At 39.3% G+C, this 27,037-nt stretch overlaps 1 protein-coding gene across 5 annotated transcripts in view; it reads right to left on the reverse strand.

Moving 5' to 3' along the window:
* Positions 1–27,037, reverse strand: part of LOC143370019 (uncharacterized) — a 170,545-nt gene that overhangs the window by 55,165 nt on the left and 88,343 nt on the right. For 4 of the 5 annotated variants that reach the window (XM_076814602.1, XM_076814601.1, XM_076814603.1 and 1 more), the window contains 2 exons: positions 14,511–14,725; positions 2,797–3,027 (listed from right to left, as the gene is read on the reverse strand). In XM_076814602.1, the coding sequence (XP_076670717.1) occupies positions 2,797–3,027; positions 14,511–14,725 (446 nt within the window). The remainder of the gene's footprint in view (positions 1–2,796; positions 3,028–14,510; positions 14,726–27,037) is intronic. The other variant, XM_076814604.1, reaches the window with a different exon arrangement.

The raw sequence follows: 27,037 nt of genomic DNA on the forward strand, positions 1-27,037 counted from the left end.
TCGACCGAACCCAAAACTTTCTGTTAAGAGAAGAATCGAACCAGGATCCTCTATTAATCCATGCCAAATGCCAGATAATGCTGCAGTCCAATTCCAGCGCGTGCAATTTCATCGAATATCGTCTTATCATTCTCAAAGCGCTCGTCCTAACGGGGAGGATCAGAATTTATCTTCTTTTTTCCTTCTGTTTCCCAACTATCAAAATTCCCACGACTGGCGTCCAAGCAACGCGGGCGCTGCTCGTTCCGCTTCGAGGATATAAATCGTTGTCTGGTAACGAAATAAAGCAGTCGTGAAAATTATGGGAGAATAACTATTCCTTTCCAGCTGATTTTTACTGGAAATACCCCTCCCTCTCTTTCTCTTCCCACGTTTTTTGATTAAGGTCAGCGATGTAGGCTGCTAAAGATATGAAAAGGACCGCGACGGGATTTTATGCGTCCCTTTTAACGTCGTAAAGCCGATCGTAAAGCCCCGAATGTTCTTCCGGATGTTCCGCGGACTTCTAAATTACAATACTAGAATTTATGTTCCGCTGTAAAGCGCAAGGCTCCAAATATCCAGAGCTGAAAATCTTCCCGGTGTCCGAAGTAAATCGTAGGTCTCTTAGGTACCGCAAAAGTTTTCAACAATCAACTGGAAGCTAAAGTCGAACTAGCATACACCGTACTGCACTGCTTCATTCAGCTACGACATCTGGGAATTGCATTATGGCAACGATTTTTATGCACTTATCTTGAAAATAGTCTCCCTCGACTTTCCCTCTCTATGTAACCCGACGATCGATAGTACTTAGATAGCATTATTAACTGGCATTTCAAGACCGAAACCCGAATGAACGCTAGCTGTCCAAGCTCCCATCGCCGCAGTGGGGACCTGTCTGTCAGGAAGTAGGCGTTCGTGGACGTTAAAAGTGAGTACAGCGATCGGCCATCAGCCGTGTCATCTGATACAAAGTGGAGCGTGTACCGTGGTGTGCAGTAAGTCGACGTTGCAGGCTAAGATTGAGTGGCGGAGAGGATAGAGTTGCGGTGACGAGCGGCTGGCCAATGCTTTCCTGTGGCGTCACCTTGATTGCGATAGATGGCGCGTTCGCGAGGCAAAAATGGACGAAATCGAGGCGGGACGGGAGCATTGGTTCCCTCTCAAACTTTCACCGTGCACGGTAAGCGCCGTGAGAAACGGGACCGGTTACCTCGCCGCGACGCAGCGCCAGTAGCGGACATATAGCGAGGCTGGGCGATTCCAATTACCGCGACGCACGATGGAACGACCGACGCGGGATCTGGACGAGGAAGACAAAGCTCTGGAAACCGGTCCCAGAAGAGCAAACAGGAATTCCATCCGCGTCGTCTCGGCGGGAATTCCCCGTAAACATTGCGGGGAGAGACTATCAGCGGCGGAACAACGAAACCGCGGATCGCAGGAGAAACAAAACCACCCGTGGTTTGTGGTTTCTTCTCCTTTCGCGAGGCGACTAGCTTCGTTCGTTGGGTTCGCTGGCTTCCTCGCCGGTGAATCCTCGACCAGATTTACAGCGCGTATGTACAATCGCCTCGACCGCGTGCCTTCGATTAGCACTTAGTCGACTTCGCACGATTTACCTTTTTCTTCGCGAACATTTGTAATGTTGGGAAATACTCCGAGAGCGCCATCTACTAAAGTAAACTTGTGGCATACAAGTATTGAAACAGTGCAATAATGTTTTCGTCATTACATAGTCTGTTAAATTTTACAAAATCGATCATCAAACAGTCGAAATTCCCAATACTGCCAATTACACGTGACAGCTAACCCGTTTAGACTGCTTTAATTTTTCCCACCAGATTGCGTAGCGGAAATAAGAAAATGCCGATTCCGGGAACATAGATTGGAGATTGTCACGCTATATGTTCCCCTCCGATGTTTTATTTACTTTGGATATTTCAAGTTCATCATTTGCGATTTGTTGTCTTTATTTTTATTTAAATAAAGGCCGCCAATGATGTATGTGCTTCTATGGAAATTTAACGAGTGACAATAGGGACAGGCTTTATTGACTGTAAAACTGATTTATATAGAAATATTAAAGTTGATACACTGAGGTTATTCTTAGCGCCAGTCGCGGTTGGTGATAAGCATGCAATTACTATGACTTTTTCAAAGTTGAGATGGCAGGGGTTCGGCTATACTGGGCGAATTCCACTTACGCCCAAATTACCCGCAACGCCCGTGATTATCATTAAGGTAGGTTTTCCTATACGCGACTGGCTGCAACGTGAAGAACTTCAAAGTCGATTTCCTTCAAAATGAAGCATAATGTCAAAAAATTTTATTCCTTTTTCTCGACTTATTTACTTATTATACGTCGAAAAGAAACAGTAACTTTCTTTGATATCGCGCTTCATTTTCGAGAAAACCCGCCTTAATGAAAATCACGAGCGTTGCGGGCGATTTGGGCGTAACTGGAATTCATCCAGTAATATTTCTTCACGAAATAGAAGAGTTCTAGATGGGAACCTGTGGCGTAGCACTAACCATGTGAAGCCGACCGCTAGCCGAAGGCACGCAGCCAAAATCGAATAAGCTGCGTGTACGTTCGCGTGCGAAGTGCAGGCTGACAAGAGAGAGAGAAAGGGGGTATACCTGTAAAAAAGAGGAGAAGGGGAAAAAGAGAACAGCATGTCCTGTGTCGCTATGTTACACGTGTTTCAGCCGCGTACTCTTGTGCGTGTGTATGCGTGTAGCGGTGTGTGCTGTGTAAGTGAGAGTGCAGTTTCAGAGGTTACCGTCCATATCGAGCAATGACGGGAGTACCTCTTGATCTTGCGAAGGGAGGAATATAGCGCCATGACGGCGCGTACGTTACTCCATTTTTGCGAGCCCCTCGTGCTACGGGGTCTCCTTGCCGCAGCCGGTATCTCGGTATCGAGGCCGTTGCTCTCCAAGGAGTCCGAGGTCGTTGAGGTTCGGCTCAATCCCGGGGCATCCTTCACCAAGGACCTTCCGTGGCTGGAGGAGGCGCCACGACGGTACAGCTCCGATAACCTGCGAAGAAGACAGAATCCCGACGGGTTGCCTCTCTCACTCTCTTTCGCTCTCCCCCCCCAGGTGCGGCACATTCGCTCGACCCTCCAGGGGAATCCCCCTTTTTTTCCGCTTCCACCTCTCAACCTTCTCTTTACCCTCGCGCACTTTAAACTCTGTTTCTTACCCATCGACAGTTTTTCTGTTATCTCCCGGTCCGTTTGCGCCATCTCTCTTCTCTCGCTCTCGCTTACTCGACTTTGGCGACACCGTGCGCTGGCGTACAGGCCGCTTGAACCTTTGGAGCACGTTGAACGTGAAATTTTCATCCGAACGTGCTCTTTTGCGACGCGACGCAAACACGGCGGGGGAGTCGTTGATCGCGCGGCGTTTAGATTTAGTATCGGTCTCTTAACGCTGCGCCATTATCATTTCTCCACGTCATCCCGGAGCTGTGGCCGTTGCGCGACGGGAGCGCAGAGAAAGCCGCGCGAAACCGTTAACAAATAGCTTCCTTTTTCTCGCGGATGCCGCAAAATATTCCCCCTCGCCGTTATTTTCCGCTCCCATTCCGCCTCGACCATCCAGCCCGGAACGGAAGTGCCGTAGTTCAAGCTTCTGTACACGAGAGCGTGCGCTCTAACCCTTCGTGTTTCAATGGGGATCGTTAACAGACCAGACAATACAAACACATCGTTCATTCTCGCTCTCGCAATTTCTCTATATCGCTTTTCTGTCACAAATTCGCACACGCGCCATCACGCTCATCCTTTCTCTCTGTGTCCGTCTGTCCATCTCCATCGCATTGTGCGATATAGAACGGCTCTACCCTACGGGAAGCTCACCAGGTTTAACCGGGTGACATCTCGATTCGCCGCGCGAAAGTATCACCTTTTGGAACAAAGGAGGATCCGTTCGACCGGGATGCCGCGCTGATCGTCACAGGTCGGATGGGGGAAATCGCTGCTGGGATCCCTCGCGTGTACCTTGCGTCAGCGCCCAGCCCATCGTGATCAAACCTTGCGCTTTCCTGGGCACTTCGGATCTTACGAAATAGGTGTTCGTAAAACCCGCGCCAGCTTGCCAACCATGCTAACCGGGGAACTCGATTCGCGTTAAATCAGAAAGAATGGCTGACATGGATCACCTACGTGAATAGAATGAGCGGAAGATTATGGTAAAAATATCAAAATAATGGGCGGGTGAAGTAGGATAACGAGGGAGGATGTTTCTTCAGGAACACGATGGCTTTTATTAAGAGTAACATTGATTCGAAAAATTTGATTTTTGGCCTTTGCTGGAAATAGGTACCTACTGTGCTTAAACGAGTTAGATATACTTTATTGAAAAATATATAAGTGAGGTAAAACACGTGTAAATGAGAATTAGAATTTTATTAAATCTTTCAAACGTTGTGTCTCCTTGTAGCCAATTCCCACTTCATTCGCCAACATTATTTAAACTACGAATAAATCGTTTCACTCGTGCATCTACTGCTAATAGAAGCGATTTTTATAATACCTTTGTGTAATGTCAGCGAAGAGATGATAAACGTCTACACGTATACACGCGCTGTTTGAAGTGTTTAATAAAATCACTGTCAGCTTGAAATATATTCACTTTGGGGTGCGTTTCACCTCCAACCCTCTGTTTAAAATTCTTCTAACGAAGCATATTTTTCACCAAATTTCCATAACTACGGAACGCACGAAAGAAAACATTTGAAACGAGAGATACGTGTTTTTTAAATTAATATCCAAATATGCAGAGATGTATAACGCATGTGGTCCCACTGAAAATAAAAAAATGGAGGGTCTGCCGCTACCACCTTTTAAAAGCGGCGCGACTGTAAACTACGCGGGCCTCGTAGAACCGTCCTCTGCTTTCTAAAATATGGAAAAAGAACCTGTGTCCCTCTTCTTACAAGGGAACACCGCGAACCCGCACACACCGATTCGAACGCAACTTTGTGGGTTTATAGAGTGACTCGAGACGAGAACAACGGTATGTTTCGCCCTTTAAGGTTATGAAAACTAACCTCAAAGTCAAATAGGCACTCCCACTTTTTCGCGTATAACTCCTAAAGTACAAGAGATCGCAAAAAATGTTTCAAACAAAAGTTTAATGGCGCAATAAGCGTTGCAAATCTGCGCTTAGAAATATTTGAAAAAAGTCTAAAAAACCAAATACATGATGAAAAAACTTTTTTTCAAAATTTTGTCAACGCATGTTTGCAGGGCTCATTGCAAGATTAAACTTTTGTTTGAAACATTTTTTTCTGTGTCTTGTACTTTAGGAGTGCCTATTTGATTTTGAGGTTAGTTTTCATAACCTTAAATGGCTATCGGGCACGAATGAAACGTGCCGTTGTTCTTGCCTCGAGTCACTCTATAAACCCACAAAGGTACGTTCTAATCGGTGAGTGCGGATTCGCGGTGTTTCCATGTTAGTAATTTCTTGGAAAGCGAAGACGCAGGAATTTAAAGCGCGGCCCGGTCTGCGTATGCTAGAAAGATTTCCACGCGTTTCAGGCGACACCTGGATCCAAGCGAGGGAATCATAAATCGGGAAAGATTCTTGGTCCTCATAGCGGCTCCTCCGTCAGATTTATTGGAAAATAAATTGCGGCCACATTTAAATGTATCGCGCTGTACGCTTCGGAAATTCATGCGGGGGCGATGCATCGCACGAAGCACAGAAATGGAACGCTCCGGGATGGAGTAAATTCGACTTAGGTACTTCGGATAAACGGAAGTTTTATCTGCTCTTCGATTCTCGTTCCTGGACTCGAGCTTTACGCGATGCCTCGATATACTGGACGGGAACGAGGTCTTCGAGCGATAAAACAGTCGATTTTTCGCTAAAGCTGCAGGATGATCTTTCGTCCGAGAACAAGTGGTAAATTACGCAATTTATTTTACGCCCGCCGAGCTTGAATCTTTTCAACCTGTGCACTGTACAGGGTTCGTTAAGAAAAACAACGTTTAGCACTTATGGGACAGATAGTGCGCACTAAATTGGGATAACATTGTTTGGTAAGCATGGATTGAAAATGTGCCAAAGGATTTTGGTATTTTAACTGACTCGTTTGTTTCCATTTATCCGACTATAGGTATTATTATAGTTTAACGTGTACAGTTGGTGCTCCAAGTGCCCTGCTTCCATTTCCATACACCCTTGATATAGTATGGTACCAAACCCAGCGTCAAACCCAGAGTTTCTGGTTTAAAAGCAGGGAATTGTAATTTACACTGTTGCAGCGACAACTCAATTGAAGTGTCCTTGTAGAAAACACTGTAAGTGCCATAAATCAAATTCCAATCAAATTTTCCACAAGGACTCTTCAATTATAATTGAGGCATTGAGAACAAAAACGGACTGACCCACATTTTTGAGAAATTGAGTTAGTAGCAATAATGTATTCCAATAGGCCTGCACAGCGAGGCTGTGGCGGGCAAGGGCGCTCTCGATTGCTCGTGAGCAAAGCGAAGAGCGACGCCGTGAGCAGTTCCCCCACCCTGTGGCCACTAGCTGCCGTAGCATGCGTGTAAACTGTAAGGTGGGTTGCTGGCATTCAGCGGCACTCTTGGCCAGCAGAACGTATTGAATCGAAATTGGGTGAAATGTAACGAGTCGTTGAGACGTCGACAGCTAAATTTCTTTTTGAAAAGTATTGTAATTTTTAGATATTTTACCGTTACAAGGAAATAACAGCATTTTGTCGCATTTATATACATATAATATGGATTAGGGTTTACAATACGGACGTGACTTTTCACGTTTTTCGTGAACTGCCGTTCGTAAAGTGTACAACTCATCGTTTCTAAATTAGCCTGTTATAAAAGGGAAAACATTTAACTTATTGCTGAAATTCCCAGTGCGATATATGTTTATTATATATAATTATTACCACTATGTAGTCCTTTATTTAAAAAAATATTGTCAAATAATAATTCTATACGTGGTGTATGTCAATATTTTTTAAACCTGTATCAGTGGCTCTATAAATATGTCGAGGAAGTTAAAACACCATGGCACTGTTGCTCACGAGGGGGTGGTTTGGCGCTTACGACGCTCTTTCCCCACCGCTCTCGAAAATTTTTAACTAATCATATAAAATAGGAGAAATGAATTCTTTTCAATTTAAAACCATATGGCATAAGAGAGTCACTTGTTGCATTGAAATTTTGCGGCGACATCTGTGTGCGAGCCTTATTAAAATTAAATGGAAAATTAATTGTTTTCATTAGGAAGTATTTCGAATAGCATTAAAAGCTAAATATTATGACCGCATTGGCAACAACGTCTGCAAAACAAAATGCTGCTGAAACCTTATTTTTTAGATCGCTTATTTCTCTGCTTACCGAGTTTCTCCGAATGCCTCAATTCATATTATAGGTCATTTCATCCATATGTTCCCTGGTTTTTCCTTTCGCCTACAACTAATTATTTAAATTGCTCCGATTCCCACGCGTAGATCTAAGCAAGAATTTAAAGCCTATCGTGACTATTGCGCCCTGTGCAATTAACGAGTTGCTATACATGGGGTGGAAATCGGTGACTCGAATGTATGCACTATCCTTGTCAGTGTAGTGGGTGCAGTCTGCCTTTTAACATGTAAATCTCCTTCTGCAGTCGTCACACGTTTTAATCCTTCTAAATCTCATTTTATTTCGCTCATGCTGCACGACCTATAGTCTTTTTGTAATTTCCAGTAGCGTTTCGTTCAGATTCTTTTGCTGCACGTTCCTCGATTTTTTCCCTTATCAACGTAATTTCCCGCGGATTCGGGACAAAATGTCTGCATTACGGCAGCTCTGAACGGGTATACGAATTACGGGCACGTATGGGCGGAATATCCGGCGACGTAACTCGAAAGAGAACTGGCACGTACCAGCCTTAATTTGATGGAGAAGGAGGAATTTTCTGTGAGAAATACAGTGCAACCATACGTACTGGAAAATATTCTCAATCTAATTGCTACATGATTTATTCCCCTTTAAACGAAAAGATCGCGCGAGGAAACGTTATAATTACGGAAGAAATTCTCGTGAAATAAATAAATTACCGTTAAAATATTCCATCCCCTGCATTCCAACGTATTCGCTCGTCAATCTAAATTAACGTCACGTACTTCGTTAAACATTAAACACTCCATGAATGATTGATTTTTAAATCACCGCGCAGCATTGTTTCCTCGTCCAAATTTTGTGTTTGCAAAAAAGCATAGTCGAAAATTTCTGCTCGTTTAACGAGTGAATAATTTAGCATCGTGGCTTCAAAATCAATAATCCATTTAGTTCTACGAAACACGAATTCTTTCACCTTTATCAGATTTATTATACTATAATGTAACTTTTGGTGGGAATAGAGACCTACACGTTTCTACGCGTGTCTGAATAAAATCTCGTTCGCCAATCGTACTCTAAAAATTTCAAGAGAAATTGAAAATTGGAATCACCTTGAAAGAATTACAGAAGAATAAGGATAATACCGCGTTCGAGTGTAACACGGCCAAGAGAAGTATTTCAATGTGGGGCAGCGAGAATTTCACAGAATTCGAGAACAGAAGGCGTCCTTGATACTCCTACGCACCAGCTTGGACCGAGCTCCCTCTCGAAGATTGAGAGAGCTTGTTAAATCGAAGTTGGTAGAATCGTTGCAAAGACTTTCGAGTGTTCGACTTTTGATTAAAGATCCCAGATGGTATGCTCTTATTGCGCCTGGCTGGGAACCGTAACACAACAGGGGCTACGTAATTAAATACTTCGCTAGGGTGGTTGCTAGTAATCCATCTCAATTCCCAGGCAATCTTTTAATTTCGAGGTGAAATAGCTCTGGTTACGTATTCCCAACGTATCTACCGTTTTCCGTGGATTGAGCCAAAAATATTTCACGGCGAGTACGATGTTCTTAATATATCGGAATCCTTAATAAATAGATATCGAGAAATTAACACAAGTTCACTGTATTTGCTGTGTCTGTAATGAAAAAATTAACACGTTCCGTGTCATCGGTGACCCAAGCCTATTTTTTAATTAAATATTGAAATCAAAATAGAAGAAATGTAGATTTCTGTAGTTAAATATCGCAATCTATTTCTTATCACTTTCTGTGGCCTCATCGAAAATCTGAATTCGATTAATATTATAAAATCTTCTCAAAACTCCTGCCTCTATTTTCAATCTCCAGAAAATGTTATCGCCAACTTTGGAGAGACTTATCCCGAATCAATCTTGTTTCGTTGAATCTAGTAAAAAGGTACTTTCTCCATTCCCCTAAATTTCAAATTTCCATGATCGTCTGCATCGTTTCTCGCGGATCCGCGGACACCTGTGTCTGGCATCACGAATCCAGATCCACTTTAATCAAACATTCTATATCTGGAGCCACCCGCATAGGCTTTCGCCAGCCGGAGGTCTTGTGCGCGCTGAAATAATGCAAACGCCATAAAAGGAAATTGAAGAGTGCAAGGATTTCATGGTCGACCTCTGGTTGGATGTAAAAAGGCTGGTCTGCGTCAAAGCGCAGCCCAGCCGCGTATTTCGCCTCACTTGAACGTACAATGTAATTGCCTCGAAAGTAATTAGCGTCCCGTTTGCGGGGGCGACACAGCATCGACGTTATTAGATCCCGTTAATGGCATTAAAAGGACTCGGCCACCGTCGTATAACGCGGAAAAGATTACGAAATTACGACGCGACCAAGACGATGCCACGAAACCCATTTTATTTGCTACTCTCCTGCCCCTTAAACCTGGCATTTTTTGGAATTCTGGGTAGCGTCTAGGGGAGAACTAGTTGGATAAGGGACGTTTAGCACCTCCATCAAAACAACATTTTCAATATTGGTCCAAACGGCTTGAGTTTTTTTTTTTGATAAACTAGAAGGATTAGTTTACTAAGTTTCTTGCTTGGAATTTCAATAAATTCTTGTTTCTTAATACTTTTGCTGTATCTTTCGCCAAATAGGTTTAATAATTCTGTGGTATAATGAGTCGTTCGTAACGAAGGAATAAACGATGGTTCATTCGCTGCAAAGTTTTCAAGGAAGTTTCGAGCTTGTGTACTGTCACGGACGAGGGACTCACGTTTTCTCCAGCATCGCGAACGCTGAAACTCTTAATATAAAGTAATCTTAGTTTACCCCTTTTGCGGAGAGGAATGCTCAAGCGGGATTTAGGCGCAGGGCCTTATGAATTTTAATTTTGATATTAAATATTCAAGAACTGTTCGATGCTAGGCCACGATTCCTCGCGCCATATTTAAATACATTCCTGACCGATGGAGCTTCCTAAAGTGGAATTCACTTTAACAATGCCAAGCCTTGTGGGTTTGAGTATTGTTTTAAGACGCTCCTACGTTGACTTAAGTAAAAAAGAATCAATGAAATTAAAGAATCTGAGGGAACATTCGTTTCAGTTATTCATTTTAAAGGACCATTGAATAAACCTACTTGGCAAAGTCAGCTATTTCAGAAATTGTAAGGAAAGAAACAGAATTTTATAGTTAACGTTTCGGCTATCTCAGATTAAAGACAAGGACAATATTAATTAACAAAATACTAGGGTTTATACAAAAACCGACATTTGAAAAAAAAACGGTTTTCGAAACCCAATATTCCACAAAAACCGGGTAAAGCGGTTTTCGAATTTTTAGAAATAAAATAATTAAAGCAGTAAGAAAATATTTATACTTATCTCAGTTTTTTTTCAGTTTCTTTTTAAAAATATTTATGTAATTGCAAAAATATAACAAAATAAGATATACTCTATCTATAGAAAACCAAATGAATAAACAAATATTAAAATAACTATAATCTGTATAATTAAAAAATATAAATAAGTATAAATAAAAAAACTAAAATCTGTATAAAATATAAATTATAAATCTTTATTTGATTTAGTACTTTTTTCAGCAAATATGAACTCACGAAGATTAATCTTACCGTAAACTTTTATTATAATATGCTTGTGCTTGCTGCGATTTCAAGTCAAAACGTTAATGTTTTTAATTAAATAATTAATATCTAGTATTTAAAATTGGTTTTCGAATCTTACAAATTTATCCCAAAAACGGTTTTCAAAAACCGGCAAACCCTACAAAATATAGTTTGGAGGATATTTACTGAAAATCTGTGATATTACTTCTGCTAAATCTTTCATAAAAATTAGTAGAAATATTGATAGTAGTTTGTGGAACAATAGTTTCTGCGAGAGGAGGAAGTGTCGATGACAACAAATCTTTGGAATCGTGAATCTCTAAACTGCATCATTTCTCGCATCAAAAATCGTTATTCTACATTCTCGACTTATGCTTTCACAAACAATCCTCCTGTTTTGTTTGGTACCACTAATGGTGGTTTACCCTGCACACAGCAAGCAGAGGTTTTTTTATTCGTTTTGAAAACGGCGCCCTTTCATCGTACGACATACCGCTGCACGGTACAATTTGCTTCTTCCGAAGAAAGAAATGATGAGGCGGTTGGACCAGTAAAAACGAACGCTAAAGAAACTTGGCAAGATTAGTGACACGCTTTGTACGCGTACCTACGTATCGCCGGTGTCACGTACGCCCTGGGACGTGTTTGCAGGCGGGAAGCTTGCTCCCTCGGCCAAAGGGAAGCTAAAACGCAACGTTACGAGGCTGAACCTCCGCGAGAGAAGTAAAAACCTCCGCGTTACGTGGCTGGCGAACGTTCTCGGACGCTGAAGAGCCGCTTCGCACGCCCTCGACAAATCCTCGAGGAATATTAAAGCGGCGCCGCCCGCTGATATCTGCGCGGCCGCATTTAAAAACGTGATTAAGCAAATGACTTTCGAGAATCGTCAAAGGAGAGACCGAAAATTAAGCCGAGCAGGCAGAGGATCTGGTCGGGCAGATCGTATGAATTCCTTGCATTTGCATCCAGACGAATCCTGACGCTTCCAATGGCCAAGGTTTTCCGATTCACGGCTGGAGGTTCTTCCAATTCAGGGGTGCTCAGGGAGCCGTTTTTAGCACCTAGCTGCGACCAACCCGCCTGTCCCGTTGCTAAGCTTAGAATCGGTGAGGAGAACTGCAGTAGTGTGCGTGTGTGCTCGTAGGCTCGTAGCGTAAGTATATATAGCTGGGTTCGAGTCATACCAAATGCACGTACACTACTGCAGTTCGCCTCACCGATTCTAATCTTAGCAGCGGGACAGACGGGTTGCTCGCAGCTAGGCGCTAAAAACGGCTCCCTGTGCACCCCTGTGACCTAATAGTTTTGAATTTCCGTCATTATCGCGTTTCTGCGAACCTGAAATAATTCGCAATAATTCACCGAATCGTCCTTCTGTTCATTGACTACCTTCAATCACTTTCGTTTAATATCGGTTCTCCATGTGACAAACAGAAACGAATTTTTCTGGCAACCCTTCACGAAGGGTACCGATGAAGCTTGGGAAACGAAGAAGCTGATGCAAAATTACGAAACGTCAAGGGTCGAACGTTTTAATTCGAAGTGGCAGGAGATCTGTTACAGTTCCATCGAGAGGACGTACAATCGCTAGAATCGATAAAGCGAGATGCAAGACGCAGCGAAGTTCTTTGTAATTCTCGTTCTCCGCCCATATCGGTTCATTTCACGTCGTATCAGCAAATTGGTTTACATTAATAATCGCGCTCGTGTCTGTGTTCCAGCGACCCACCCCCGAGGGTGCGCGCAATAATTGATGTCCAAGGTCCGAAGTACTTTCGATATTGATATTAATCGGGCTTAATTTAATCTCCAGGGTAGTCGAAGAAACTCGAGTGCACTTACGCAATTATACGATTTCGTTCCCTGGATACTTCGACGATGTTACTCACAAGGGCAGTGCACAGCATCTGCTTCACTGATTTGCTTCAAATTTTACACGCAGATAGCGCACACTGTGTATAAGGATGTATTAATTATATGGGACGTGTTACTCAAAAATTCATGAGAAAATTCACTTTAAAGTTTTGCCTTTTTTTAGTGTAGTGGCTAACTCGAGACTCACTTAAATTATGTGTAAAACAATATTCTAGAAGATGGATGTCGTTATTAATATTGCACGAAACCCTTTTGAGATATAAGGAGGCATTTTCAAGCTTGTAGAATTTTTTTATGTCGATCCTTCTTATTATTCATTAATTATTCTGGAATCGTATTAACCTCTTCGACGATGTTGGCGTCAGGAGTAGCATTTGTCAGAATCATCTCATTGTAAAAAGAAGAAAATTTTCTTAAAGATAAATAATTTACGCTGGGACTGGACCTACAATTTTAATTTTAGCTTTTATTTATAACACTTTGTTTCGACGATATAAAGAGTAATATGAAAAATTTGTCTAAGGAAAAAACTGACTTTTCTTTCAAACGCTATCACCCTTTCAATTTTTCATTTTTTTTTTCTTCAAAATGGACCAATACCAGCGTAAACTATCTAACTTTCAGAAACTTCTATTTTTTTTTTTTTTGCAATTAGATGACTGTGATAGGTGCTACACATCCCGCCAACAGGAGTTACATCGTCGAAGAGGGGAACAAGATTCCACAATAATTAATAAAGAATCGAAGGATCGACATAAAAAAATATATTTTCTGCAAGTTTAAAGATGCCTCCTTATATTCCAAAAGAATTTAATCCAATATGACCAACAGTTTTTCCAACAAAAATTCTTAAATGTGTCCTGAGCTACTCATTACAGAGTTACACTGAAGGGGGCATTCTCATTAAAACTTTTCACAAAATCAATTTTTTTTCTTAACAATATATATATACAGTAATTAAATAATGGCAAAGGTGCCCCAAATTGTACACACAGGATAGTAAAGAAAAATCAGTCCTCCTACTCGAAACGCGATCAAAATTTAATAAACAGATTTTGTTTTTAAAACGCTTTTGTCTCCAAACCACTGACAAAGGGTGTTCCGTGCTTCGTGCGAAGTATCGTCGAAATATTGACGAACAGAACCTATCAACATACTTTTCACCAGCTAAAATTCACTCCACACCCCTCAATTCTATTTTCCGAAGAACCCAAACGGATCGCTTAAAGGTCTGCAGAAATGAAAAATGAAGTGGAAAAAGGAATGCGTCATGAATCTAAATAACGTCGAATGAGTTACGATGAAACGTTGAGTGAATTCCGGGCACGAAGGAGTCGAAGGGTGCTCCCAGCCAGAGGGATGCGGAAGGGAGCCGAACAAAAAAACGAAAGAAACTCGAGCCTGTCATCGTTGTGGCAGATTCCATGGGAAATGCAGGCCAACGGTAAATATTGAGCCAACAACACTACCTAGGATCATTTGGAGGAAATAAATATCGAGCCCCACGCCGACGCAACCCTGATTATTAAGGTCTTCGATCAGCTAGCGACAGTTGGTGTGGCTTGAAGATCCGATCCTCGATTGGAGAGCTCATCGCTGGACGCGCAGGCATGTGCGCGGTATCAGGCAGTCAGCAGGACTGCTAGGTATCGTCCAAGATGAAGGGGAGAGAAATCGAGCTGACTTACCGAGTTCCTGAGTTGGATCGCCTACCGCTGCTCTCCTCGTCCTCGTCGTCCTCGTCGTCCCTCGAGGTCGCCAGCGAGTGGGGAACAGAAGAGGGAGCACTGCTACCGGAATCGGGCCCAGGGCCCATCCTCGAACCGGAAGCACCGCTGCAGCCCGCCGAGAACGTCGACAGACCACCCCCTCCCTGGCCCTCCTCGTTCTCCGCACGATCCACCTGAAAAGTCACATGGCCTCGTCAGAAGCGTCTAACCCTTCGAAACGAATATTCCAGGATTTACCGAGGGTCCTATCCAGAGTTGGGCATTAACTGAATAAAAAAATTATTTAAATAACTGATCGAATAAAAGTTACTTTAACTGTAGCTTATTCGACGAATGAAGTTAATGTTTTTATTTGTCGAGCGTTTCATCCTCAGCGTCGAATAAATTTTTCAACTTCAACTTTTACTTTTTTCGACTTCGAATCATTTTCTGGAGAGCGTTCGAGCCGGTAACTTGAATTTAACTCTAGTTATTTTTCTTCCACTGATGTCGAACAATTTTTTTAACTTTTATTCGTTATTCGAAATTTTATATAAAAAAGAATTTTGCCCATCTCTGGCTCTATCGATGGGGCAAAGAGAGAAATTATTTATTAATACTTTAAAACCATCGCCGTCTAGAACACAGGATGGTCCGTAGCAGGTGGCGCAATAGGACAAATCGCAAATCAAAAAGGTAGTGTAACATTTTCTGATCTGATCCTTTGTTCTGAAAAAATGACTTTGCGCGTCTATTAACTTGTTAAACAGGCAAGGCGAGTTAACGCTGCTTTTGAAAATGCCTCTATAGTAGGCAGGATGAGTGGGGGTACTGAATGATTAACAGGTTAAGTACAGAGGCACTTGAAATGCGGTAGAATGCAGGAATATGGTATAACAGTAGAGGAGATGACCTATACTTGAGCTCGTACCTATATATGTAAAAATAAGTCGAAATTATAGAGAAAAAAAACATTTCTGGAAGAAGCTGTAGGTATTTACTAGAAGATCGATATTAAAGATGGAACCAATTCTAGTTTTCAAAGTTTTCAAACCAATTTTGTAAAAAAGAAAGTTCCTCGCGAAAGAGTTATTTTACAACTTCGACTATTTTTTGGAGAAAGGTTCATTTTATTCACAATTAGATTGTATTTACTAACGTAAATTTTTAATAATTACTAATCACGTATTTATACTAACTTAGTGGATGTTCAAAGTCTTTTCTTTCAAAAAGGAAGCCCCAAGTCCAGAAATATTATTCTATATTTTCAAGTCCGTTTTCCGAGTAAAAACATCGTTTTTCAGATTGTACCAGGACACAATGCATAACCCGACTATATCGATTAGTTAATCGTTGTAATTAACGCTCCTAGAGATCAGCCCCGCGTTGGTCTATCCAAAGCGGTTCACCGCGAAGCATCCATACAAACTACCGTAACTTCAATTGAATTCTCCGCGCAGAGTAGGTAAATGCATTGTTGTATGCGGTTAACAGGTTCACCCCTTCCGCTGATACAGTTCATTCAATTACGAATATTTCCCCGTGGTATACAGCGAAAGCCTTCCTTGCGCCCGCAGCAATTCGAATCTCCCACCCAAAACAGTGCAACTAAAATAATTAGTGACTCCTGAATAGCGAAAATTAATTAACAATAATCCAACGAGTGACTAAAAAGCTCTTTCAGTTACGCAGCAATACCATTAAAATTCCATTTCAGTGATTTCCTCTGAATATTATCCTCTTTGACACAAAAATTACCAAGGCAATCGAAGTAGCTTGTTTGTAATTTCTCACAAAAACACAAATTTATAATGCTATACCTTCTGAAATTTTCCATAACATTATTATATTTGGTTAATGTTTTTTTTATATTGAAGCTAATAGACGATTGATGTTGGTTAATAAGGTTATATTCATTTTTATACCTTCTGCATCAATGTTATGATTTTTTTGGTTTTTCAAATATGGCTTCACCAGTTTCTTTAAATTTAGTTGGAGAAATTTTATTAATAATGAGATTAGTGGTTTGAATATAATTTATTTTTATTTTCTTATTTTCTTATGCTCTTTTTAGATTCATTTATTTTTTATAAGTGTATAGATATATTTGTAATGGGAGTTCAAATTTTATGGTTGAAGTTAAATAGAGGAGTCATAGGTACTTAATTATTTTATTTTATTCATTCATTGAATTCCTTTAAATTTTATATTCTTGAATTTAGTTACCTATATCTTATTATTTAAATAGTTTAATTAAAATTTTGATTTGTGGAATCAAACATGTCATATTATAAAGTATTTTTAGAATAATAATTTTTGTATTTTTTATATTTATAAATGACACTATTTGCCTCCAAATTTCATATTTCTTGAAAAACTTGGCATTTTGATTCCTCTGGCAGAAATAGATATATACAAATTACCTACTGAAAATATTTATTGCACTTTGAAATTTACGTAGTACACGCAATTTTCATAGCAATATGATTGAAAAAATGATTCGTATCGAACTTATTCTGATCATGATAGCGACCCACACATTTTCGCAATAATATTTCCCTAGTACTAAGAATAAATAATACCATGTTTATTCGAGTGATGCATTAAATATTTCCAGTACGATAATATTTCGTCGAATATTTCTACTATGATTATAAGTTTATTTTACGTTTCACAATGCACGTAAGAAAGAAAAGGCAGCAGAGATGAAAGGAGTATCCGACGCTTGAAGTTCATATCTCCTGTCTCAATTTTGTATGAGATACTGTCACGTGTATATTCGCTCTCAGATTGTACATCAACGCCAGTACGCAGTCCCTCGACGTGTCTTTTCTGAATGCAGGGGGGCGTGCATTGGTAAACACGTTGCATTGGCAATAACGTTGCAATTTAAGCGTCAGTTTTCTGCGTCCGATGAACGGACAAAACGCCCTTTGTCCGCGCCCCTGCGCGCGTCTCCGTTTTGTCCTCTCGTTCCAGCGCAGCCGCACTTGCTAAATGAATTATTTCTAGCAGGCGCTGATAATGGCCGGAAACTAATAGAAACAGGACGTTGCCTCAAGTTGTAATGCGTTCGAGTAATAGCCCCCTTTAAATTGGGTCAACGGGTTAAAGCAATTTCATTGTTCTCGCTAACTGCCGCAGGGGGGGGGGACTCATTTTTCGGCGGAATGTCACCGCTGCGGGGCAATCCACGGGGGATTTATTAATGGCAGCATTAATTACCGTGTACTGCTCTTTTCGGCCAATGAGTTTCAGAGTCTCTTTTGGTTACTCGTACCTACTGTTCTGAGATGGAATCATTAATGGTTTACCAAGTGACATTTACACGTGATATTACTACAGGGGACATTTAAGGGTAATACGGTTTTTACATGGAATAATAGAAACAGTGTTACAGGCATATACAAGTAGCTCTGCTGTGAAAATAGGCGAATAAAATATGAAAATGGGAGCGAGATCTATTGTCTCAGGTAAAAAGTAGTATTTTCAAACGATTTTTATTATTATTTAGCTTCACTCCTCTGTCCGTTTGTTTGTTTTGTTGGTTCAGATGTTGTAACTCAATTTTAACCCACTCCCATCAATCCAATAGATTTGAAAGTTTGCAGGGGTACGTAGTTATGATGACAATACAATTTATTTTTAAAAATACTGAAGAAACCCATATGTCCATTAATTATTATTATATATGGCTGAATTTTTGTTTCAACTTAGGGTAGGTGTACCGTTTGTGGCCATTGCACTGTTTTTGGCCATGGGCATAGTTATCTTATTTTAAAACTGCTTGCAGATGATTATTATGTGGAGAATTTCACATGATAAACATTTTGTTTAGTATACCGCCAGAAATATAAGGTTATATTTATTGCTTAGACGAAAATATATTATATTTTTTAAGAAGTGGCCAAAACTGGTACAATACCTAAAAGTGGCCACAAATGGTGCATCTACCCGAATACTGGAATAACTGTGAGTAAAAACTGTGTAGTTTTTTGTGCGGCGTCCCTAAAGGAAGGCAAAAAATTGGTCTTCTAGGCGAGAATACCTCCATAAGGGGAGGTTCCGGTCTAAAAATCGATTTCTTTTATTTGATTTTTCGACCTTTTAAAAATACGTGATTAAAAGGATTTTTCGAAATTCGTAAAAGTCCCTGAGATTATCGACATTTGAGCAGCGGCAAATGCATGGGTAACACCCGGCCACACAGCGCTCACGTAAAACTTTAAACGCGTTTTTTCTCAAAACAGTGTTCTTAAAGTCGGTGGAACCTATATCTCGAAAAGTTATTATCCGATTCGACTGAAACTTTTTTAGTTTGAAGAATATACTTCTGGCTCGTAGAGAAATCAGTAAAATTTAACAAAAATTGAAAATTTGTAATTTTTAAAGGTATTGAAAGGACGAAGAATATAGGGAAAAAGTGATTTCAAACTTGAAGGGTTGTTATTTTCTCAAAAAATGTAATTTATTATAATTTGTACTGCTATGTCCACGAGCGAGTTTCATGCCCTTAAATAATGTGGCATTGTTTTTTATTTCAGACTAATGGTTTAGATGCCACAGGTTCCACCGTTTTGGATGAATTTTTTGACGCCCTGACTTTAACGACACTTCAGTGCCGTCTGCAATGATTAATTATAAAACAAAAAATATATTTCTATAGTTTAAGACATCCTTAATATAATGCAAAAAATCCCATTAAATTATACGTAGTAGTTTTCCTTCAATTATTTCCTATAGGTCACCTATTTTTATGGGGTCTAGACCGGAACAGCCCCTTAATACGTTATGTACTTCTCTTTGAATTACAATCCCAAAAACCGTCCACTTTTCGTTACCAAGGTTTGTTACAAGCTGGCTAATAATAAGACAGCAACTGGAAACTTCCACCCGTGTCAGTTTAATAATCGACTAAGCTCCTTTGCAACTTTGGTAAGGCGACAGCGTTTAGATAAAAATTTCTCTATCTTGTGAACAAAGCTCATAAGCAGGAAGAAGCAGTGAAGAGTCGACGATGGGTTGTCGATACGTAACGTCACTGTCAGCTTTCTAGGGTATAGAGACTGTACCCCTAAAGTCGCGGCTTCACTGATCAAAGGTAGAGAAAAGATTTCAAAGAAAATATCTTTTAGACGAAAACAGCTTATAGAGGAGTTAAAATGTCATTAAAAGGTTAAAAGCTTGGAGCTAATTTTAATATAATCAACACTCGATCAATCCATTTACCTATTTAAAGAATTTTAGCCAGTTCTAAATACTTACCCTTTGTATTTAAAAACGCGGAATTAACAAATTTTGCCCGAACATTTGAACATGGTAAAAGATTACACTGGAAGTTTGGCACAACGGCAACAACTATAGTACAGAATAGTGGGGTTAAAAAAATGTATTACTCAAAAGCAGAATTCTTACGCATAAAATTTCACTAAATAAATTTACTGGGTAATTGTAATATCGTAAATGTCGATAGCCAATTGATAAAGTGTTTAAACCAGTTCTATCATTTTAGTGATAATTGTAATTGAAATACTAATGAGACTAAATAATTATTACATTTCCTTTCATTTAATTTTAAAAATTTTCAACTTCCCTGACAACGATGGAATTTATTTACACTGCAACTTCTACTGTCCCGAATTACTAACCCTCATTAATATTTCTCTGTATTCCCATTTATTATTCGCCACTCTATTAATATTAATCTCATTCGAGTACTTATTACAATACTTTATTTTTCCCTGTCGCTTCGCCGAGAATTCTATGGAAAACGGAGACGCCAAGCCGCCGCAGCGTACGAGGAAAAATATGGTAGGCGTATTCCGAGGGCGGTAATATTGTTTGGAAAACTCTTCGGAAACGAAGTCCGACGAACCGTGTTCGCGTGTAACGGGGCGCTACTCAATGCTCACCGCGCGTTTCCTACTTTTCCCGCCCCTGTTTGTACCTACTCGCCTCTCTAACATTCTGCGAAAGTCCTCCAGGCTGAAGAGTGAACTTAACGAGTCGCTCGATAAATTCACGATCCTGAAGGGGTGTCATTAATTTGAACGCGACAATTTTTCCCTAAACCGTGGCGATTCCGACTGTCTTCTCGTTGCTCCTCCCTCCATTATGCGCGGCCGCAGCGTTTCCACGGCAAAAGGAAAATCAGTTTGTCGCCCCGGCAGCTGGTTAATCTCGAACGCCCGATGTGACGTTTAATCTCCATAGGTACTTCCCACGAAACGCTTAATTCTCGTTCACGTGATCCCCTTGCCACGCTTCGCCCTCTCTCCCGTCGGAATATTTTTCGCCGGGAAGCGGTTTATGAGACGCTTCGAGGAAAATACGAAGATATCTCTCGCCGTGCGGTTAATACACGGGGAATTAACGCGTGATGGGATTTTATAGCGCCGGCCTGAAGCTGCACGTCTAATTAAACATGTGGGAAGTTCAGTTCCCAGTTAACGTTGTTTCTTATTCAACTCTTTTTAACTTTTCTGGGCTGAGCTTGCCCTGGGAGATTCCTGTTTGTGGAATCTGCTGGGGAATTGTAGCGAGAAAGGCCAGGGTGGGAAAGGAACTTATTTGAGCGACAGAAAATTACATAATTTTATTCCTGTAACGTTGTTTACTGGCTACAAATTCATTTCGTTCGTCAGGCAAACCTAATAACAGTACGAACATGCTTTATTATAGACTCAGACAATTTATATATTATTTATTTGATTATTTATTATTTATTATTGATTGTTTTTAAGGGAACTGGTATTGTAAATTGTTTATGGGATCTTCGCTTCGAAACATTCGAAATTCTTTTTGGTGGAATAACTTCTTAGATGGTAAGGTAACTTTAAATGATTTTCAATTTTTAATGAACGCAAGATCTAGTTGGACAGCCCGTGGACACTTATTAATACTGCAAATGAAGTATCCAGGTCACACAGTAGTAGGTACATTAATATATTAATGACAAAATAGGAGCAAAAGTGCCGTTTTAAATTTCTATTTAAAAAAATCGAGATAACCACATCTACTTGAACGCCTCAGAGTATGTCCCTCGTGCAATCATAAAAATCCCAATAGATACATATTCGAAATCTCATTTCATTCATCAGATATTAATTTGTACGGATTTATGTGATTTACCCTAAACGTTCTGTCCATTGTATCACATACTAGAAACACATATTCCCCATTTTCACCACCCCCTTAGGGGTTGATTAGGGCAAAATGCTGACATTGGTTTTTAGGCATTTATGTGGGTAACCTTTCGAAGTAAAAACTAAGTTCATATCTAATTAGGCCTAAGAGATATTAAGGAATCTGTGAAAACACATTTTACCCCATTTCACTCCCTTAAGGGTTGGTTAGCGCAGAATGCTGAATTTGGTTTTTCGGCATTTGTGTGGGTAACCTTTATAAGTAAAAACCAAGTTGATATCTAATCGGGTCTCAGAAATAATAAGGAGTTCGAGAAAACATATTTCACCCCTTTTTACCCCCTTCGGGTTGGTATTAAAAAAAAAAACTTTTTATCCAGCACCTACGTCGCAAAAGAAATATACCCTCCCATTTTCATGTTTCTAAGGTCAGCGGTTTAAGCTGGAAGGTGATGAATCAGTGACAGAATGATTATATAAGTATAGATTACTATTAGTTTCCAGTCTCATTCGTGTTTGTTACTTAATAGAATAATTATTAGCAACCACTCTCCACAATTTCGCGCGGGTAGTTCCATTTATAATATCGTTTTACGGGATTTAATTGTACCGGGAGCAAAAATATACAGATGTATAAATTATGAAATTGTTGACCCACGAAGCACTTGTTAATCGCAGAATTTTGTTTATGGACCTGATTACGTCTCTCTCTCTCTCTCTCTCTCTCTCTCTCTCTCTCTCTCTCTACAGAGGTGTGCAGATTTTAAAATTAATACGCGGTGGAATTATGTCCCCGCGGCACGGTGGGTGACTAAATAGAACGAGCCAGTAAAAGCTGCCAGTAAATTATTAGCTGTGTCGTAGGTGTTGCGCTTTTAACGCAAATTAATTATCGCTACTCGTCTCGATGCTCGGGGAACGCGCATGAGGCACGCGAAAATGGGAATGGAAAATTGTTAGCCGCGCTTATTCGATTTGCAGATTGTTACACTTTCACATTAAATCGAAAGGTGGTTGTTCATCTCGAATGGTATTACATTCTTCGAAGAAATAAAAATCTTTATATTTCTGACGGGGTTTTGAATTGAGTTTAATAATATGTAGTACATATTCAAGAATGTTATCAATTTTTACAGTGGCTATTAATTACTACACCAATTTTCAATTTCTTATGCCCAATATGTTTTGTGTTATTTGTTTGCAAGAAAATATGTGCGAAGTGTTTGGCCATTTAAGGGTTGATATTCATATTAAAGACTAAAGAATTAGCTGTCTTTGGGACCTTCTTTATGAAACATGACACTTTCAATACAGGTCCTCTATCCTTTTATTAAAAGTGCATGCTTTGAAGAATCTGTGTGAGAATTTTAATAAATATGGGAAATATGAGTGTCTTAATCTAATTAACGCTGTACATTCTCACACGCCATTACTGTTCGTGGGAATATCTCTGATTCAAATAGTGCGAGTTATTAAAACACTTTAATTTTAATCATTTTAATAGTTACTAAAATTGCTGTTTTTAATTTTTCCTTAATTTTACTTTTCAATTTTTACAAATTTTCAGAACCTATGTGATTGTTATAATGTGCGTATATATATATATTTCATTTCTTTATTTCTCGAATGCTTCTCAAGCAAAGTATCAAAAACTGGCCATATGTTTCAAAACATTGCCATTTTTTCAAAAAATTAATATCGTTTAAAATCTATACACGTATATATATAAGAAATGTGCATATGCAAAGCTGGCAAACATTATTATTAATACAGAGCTAGAATTTAAAATTTATTGGCTACATTTTTTTCGAATAATACCAAGGACAAATATTAAAATATCGTTTGCGAGAAAAGTGGCTGCCTCATGGCTGATCGACTTATTTAGGTTCTCAGACACGTTCCACGAGAAGCGTTATATCAGACTTATTACTTCGCATTTCGTTCTAATGCTTCAGAGAAGTACTCTCGGAATATTAAATATTAAAGAAATGCAAAAGAATTGTTTTTTTTTTAAAGCCGTCAAAGCGGCGTTTCCCCAAAAGGAAAGAGGCCACTAAAAAGCACAGAAATTAGTCATTCTATGACAACTTCTAAGATCGAAAGGCTAAAATTAATAACACGATTACAGAAAAAGAGAATACTAAAATACTTGAGCTGGTGCGAGTAATATTGAGAGTAGTAACAACTGCAGCTTATGCCATACCATTACGAGTCTGACAAGAAGGTATTCTCGCCGGCAGCGATTCTGCTCCGTTAAAACCAGGCTTATTTGTGTTGCTAAGGACTATATTTATCACAAGAATCTCCAGAAGGAACCACGAAACCCTATTTCAGAAATGTATGAATTTCATTTCGAGTTTCTGGCAGCAGGAGTAGTTTGAAATAAACTACCCGAAGTGGACCAGCGAGTAAAAAAAATAACGTGCTCTGTTGCCAATAAATTTCGAATATCTAGCATCAGGAACAGTTCGAAATAAATTGTTCTAGGCAAGCCATTTGACAAGAAAATAGTGTGTTTCTTTTTAAAGTAAACAATGAAAATAAACATCACCTAGATTTATAGCAATTTCTATACAATTGTCCCACTGCCCTTCTGACAACTAATAAATAATAATCGTCCTTGATTTCTTTTTATGTAGAAATTTTTTTCAAAGGGTTTACTTATACCTAGGACCGTGAAAAGAGGGGATATTTTATGATTTTTTTTTACCTATAAGCAATCTTGTTAATTAAAAATCGTAATATGCACTTGAAAGCTAATAATTTAGGAATATTTTCAAGAAAAAAAATGACGGTAACTCGTCTTGTTCGCGGTGTAGCCGCTGTTGAACAAAGCAGGGTCGTCGCATAAGTCGTAGGGAGTTTGCGGTGACAAAAATATCTCCTCTGGGTATCATCCAAAAGAAAAAAAGAAAACGTCCCTTGAGGTATGTAAAAGAAACTAGTCTTTATCATATGATATTTTAAAATTTTAAAATGCAATTTTTTAAAGAAATTTCGTGGTTCACGTGGTGTCGTGAAAGTTTTTTCACGATTAGAAACAAACTGTGGCTTTTAAAAAAAGGACCCATAAATAATCGTGCCAAGTTTCATACAAATCGGTTCAGTAGTTTTTGGAATATCATTGGCACTGATTTAAAATAATATTTTTTTGATGAAATTATAGAAAATTGTCGATTCCGGGGCCGCAGAATTGACCTTCCTTTGATGTTGCAGGTTCTGCGATTTTTTTATTAGAAAAATCGATTGTTTCGACCTAGGTGTATCCTTAATCATGAGTCGATTAATTTTCACGCGTGTACGATTAACTATGGCTGAAAGAAAAAATCCACCGACGTAGAGCCATGCTACTAACCATTCTTCGACGTCGTAACATTTACATCGAAAGAATGTATACCAGAGAAATCGACGCGAAAGTGCACTGTGTCTCGAGGAACGTTTGCTATATCGAGATACTTATAGTATCGAATCGAAGCAGGATTACTCGGAATTTCAAACTGCAGATCGATCTGAAGGAAATCCAAGATTCAAGCGGCTTAAGAGGCCAAGGGGAAATACTACCCTCTAAGAATAGTTGGAATAAAAATTGCTATTACTATTTGGCCACAATTCGTGTATCTTTTAAACAGAGTTGGGCATTATCTGAATGAATTTTGATTGGAATAAAATAATTTGATGTATTCTGAGCACCGATAGTTGGACTGTTTATAGAAGTGGCAATGGAGCGCGTTAAAGGTTCGCTAAGTGGAAGGGACAAAATTACAAGTACCAAAGAATTGATGGCTGTCTGGAGGAGAGATTAATTTCCTTTCCCTCGGGCAGGAGAATTACCGAAAAGTTCGCGACTAAGCTTCGTTTACCCAAAAGTTCTCGCACGAGGTTCTCATCGTCGATGAATTATCGTGGAATTTTGCAGGAACCTGAACAACAACGGAATCGAAACGAGCCTGTCTGAACTTTCAGCAAACTGCTAATCATTAACTTCGGAATGCAGAAGTAAACGTACATAAAATATAATTAGCTTCTCGATAATTCCGAATTTTGCATCGGTAACGTGTTTATGCAAGCTCCATTATTTTACTGATAACGATTGTAATGATAGTGAGAGAAATACCAACAAGTCTATTTTACTATCTCCAAAAATGTTTTTAACTCATTTTTAACTCACTATTTCAGAAAAGTATTTTGAGTAGATTAAAAGATTTCAAGAATTAAAAAATGATTTGTAAAACTTATAAAATTGATATTTACCTTCAACTACCTACTACTTATATCTCCTGCTTATAATTCTCGTCGGATTTCTTGTTCCAAGAAGTTTTTAATTTTCCTTCTTACAGTGGTAGAATTTATTTACATTACAATTCCTGCTTTCGCGTCGTTCGTTTCGTAATGATTTTATTTCTCGTGAATTGGAGCCAGTTTTTTCTCACGAAGACTGTCTAGAACTTTATGCGCAATAATGTCGCGGGACCAGGCAAAACCATAGAGAAAGGTTATCTTGAAAAGGGGACGAGAGAAAAATTCTACATGCGTTTTACTTTTGCGTTTACGTTTCATTTTCATTCGTATGCAAATCCAACAGCCCGCGGTTGTGCTGCACGGGACTACTTATTATCGCCGGAAGAAAAATTTCATTTCCCTTTGTACAGCTCGAAATTGATTAAATACGTTATATTCTTGAAACATATCCCTCACACGTTCCTGAGCCTTGCAAAGATGAGAGAGGCTTCCTTTTCATTGGCACATTTTGTGCAAAATATCGTATTTTAAACAGGGGGTGTAAACAAGAAAATTAATGTTCACGTTTGTCGCAGATGAATTTTGAAATTTAGAATAAAATATTTTTACAACTACGGATTCTGTCTAATACGAAAATAGCGAAGTCGAAAATATTTGCAAATATGAAATCAGTACTTTTCCTAGAAGTATTGTTCAAGTTTTGGCGATTTAGACTTTGTAGATTCGCTTTTATATACAAAATGACACTTTTACTTTCTTTCTCAGTCCTATTTCGTAAATTTTACAGCTGGTTCAGTTGGTTGGTACAAATTTAGTTTTTTTAATTGAATATATATGATAGCTTCTATGATGCAGAATACTGGACACGCAGGTACAAAACTTAAAAGGTAGATAGTAGCTGCTATACTGAATAAAATGTGCACACTCAACATAGGTCGAAAGATGAACGCTGTCAGAGTCAGAAACATGTTTAATATTGATTATTTATCGCACAAGGAGTGATCTATAGGTACTATATTAAAAATTTATTTAACTCACGCAACATTTAATAATGTTCAAAATTCAATACTGTAAGTTTTAACAAAGTAAGTAGAAACTGCCCATTAAGAACAGACCAGAAAG

Source organism: Andrena cerasifolii, chromosome 6, assembly GCF_050908995.1.
Source record: "Andrena cerasifolii isolate SP2316 chromosome 6, iyAndCera1_principal, whole genome shotgun sequence".
Lineage (NCBI taxonomy): Eukaryota > Metazoa > Arthropoda > Insecta > Hymenoptera > Andrenidae > Andrena > Andrena cerasifolii.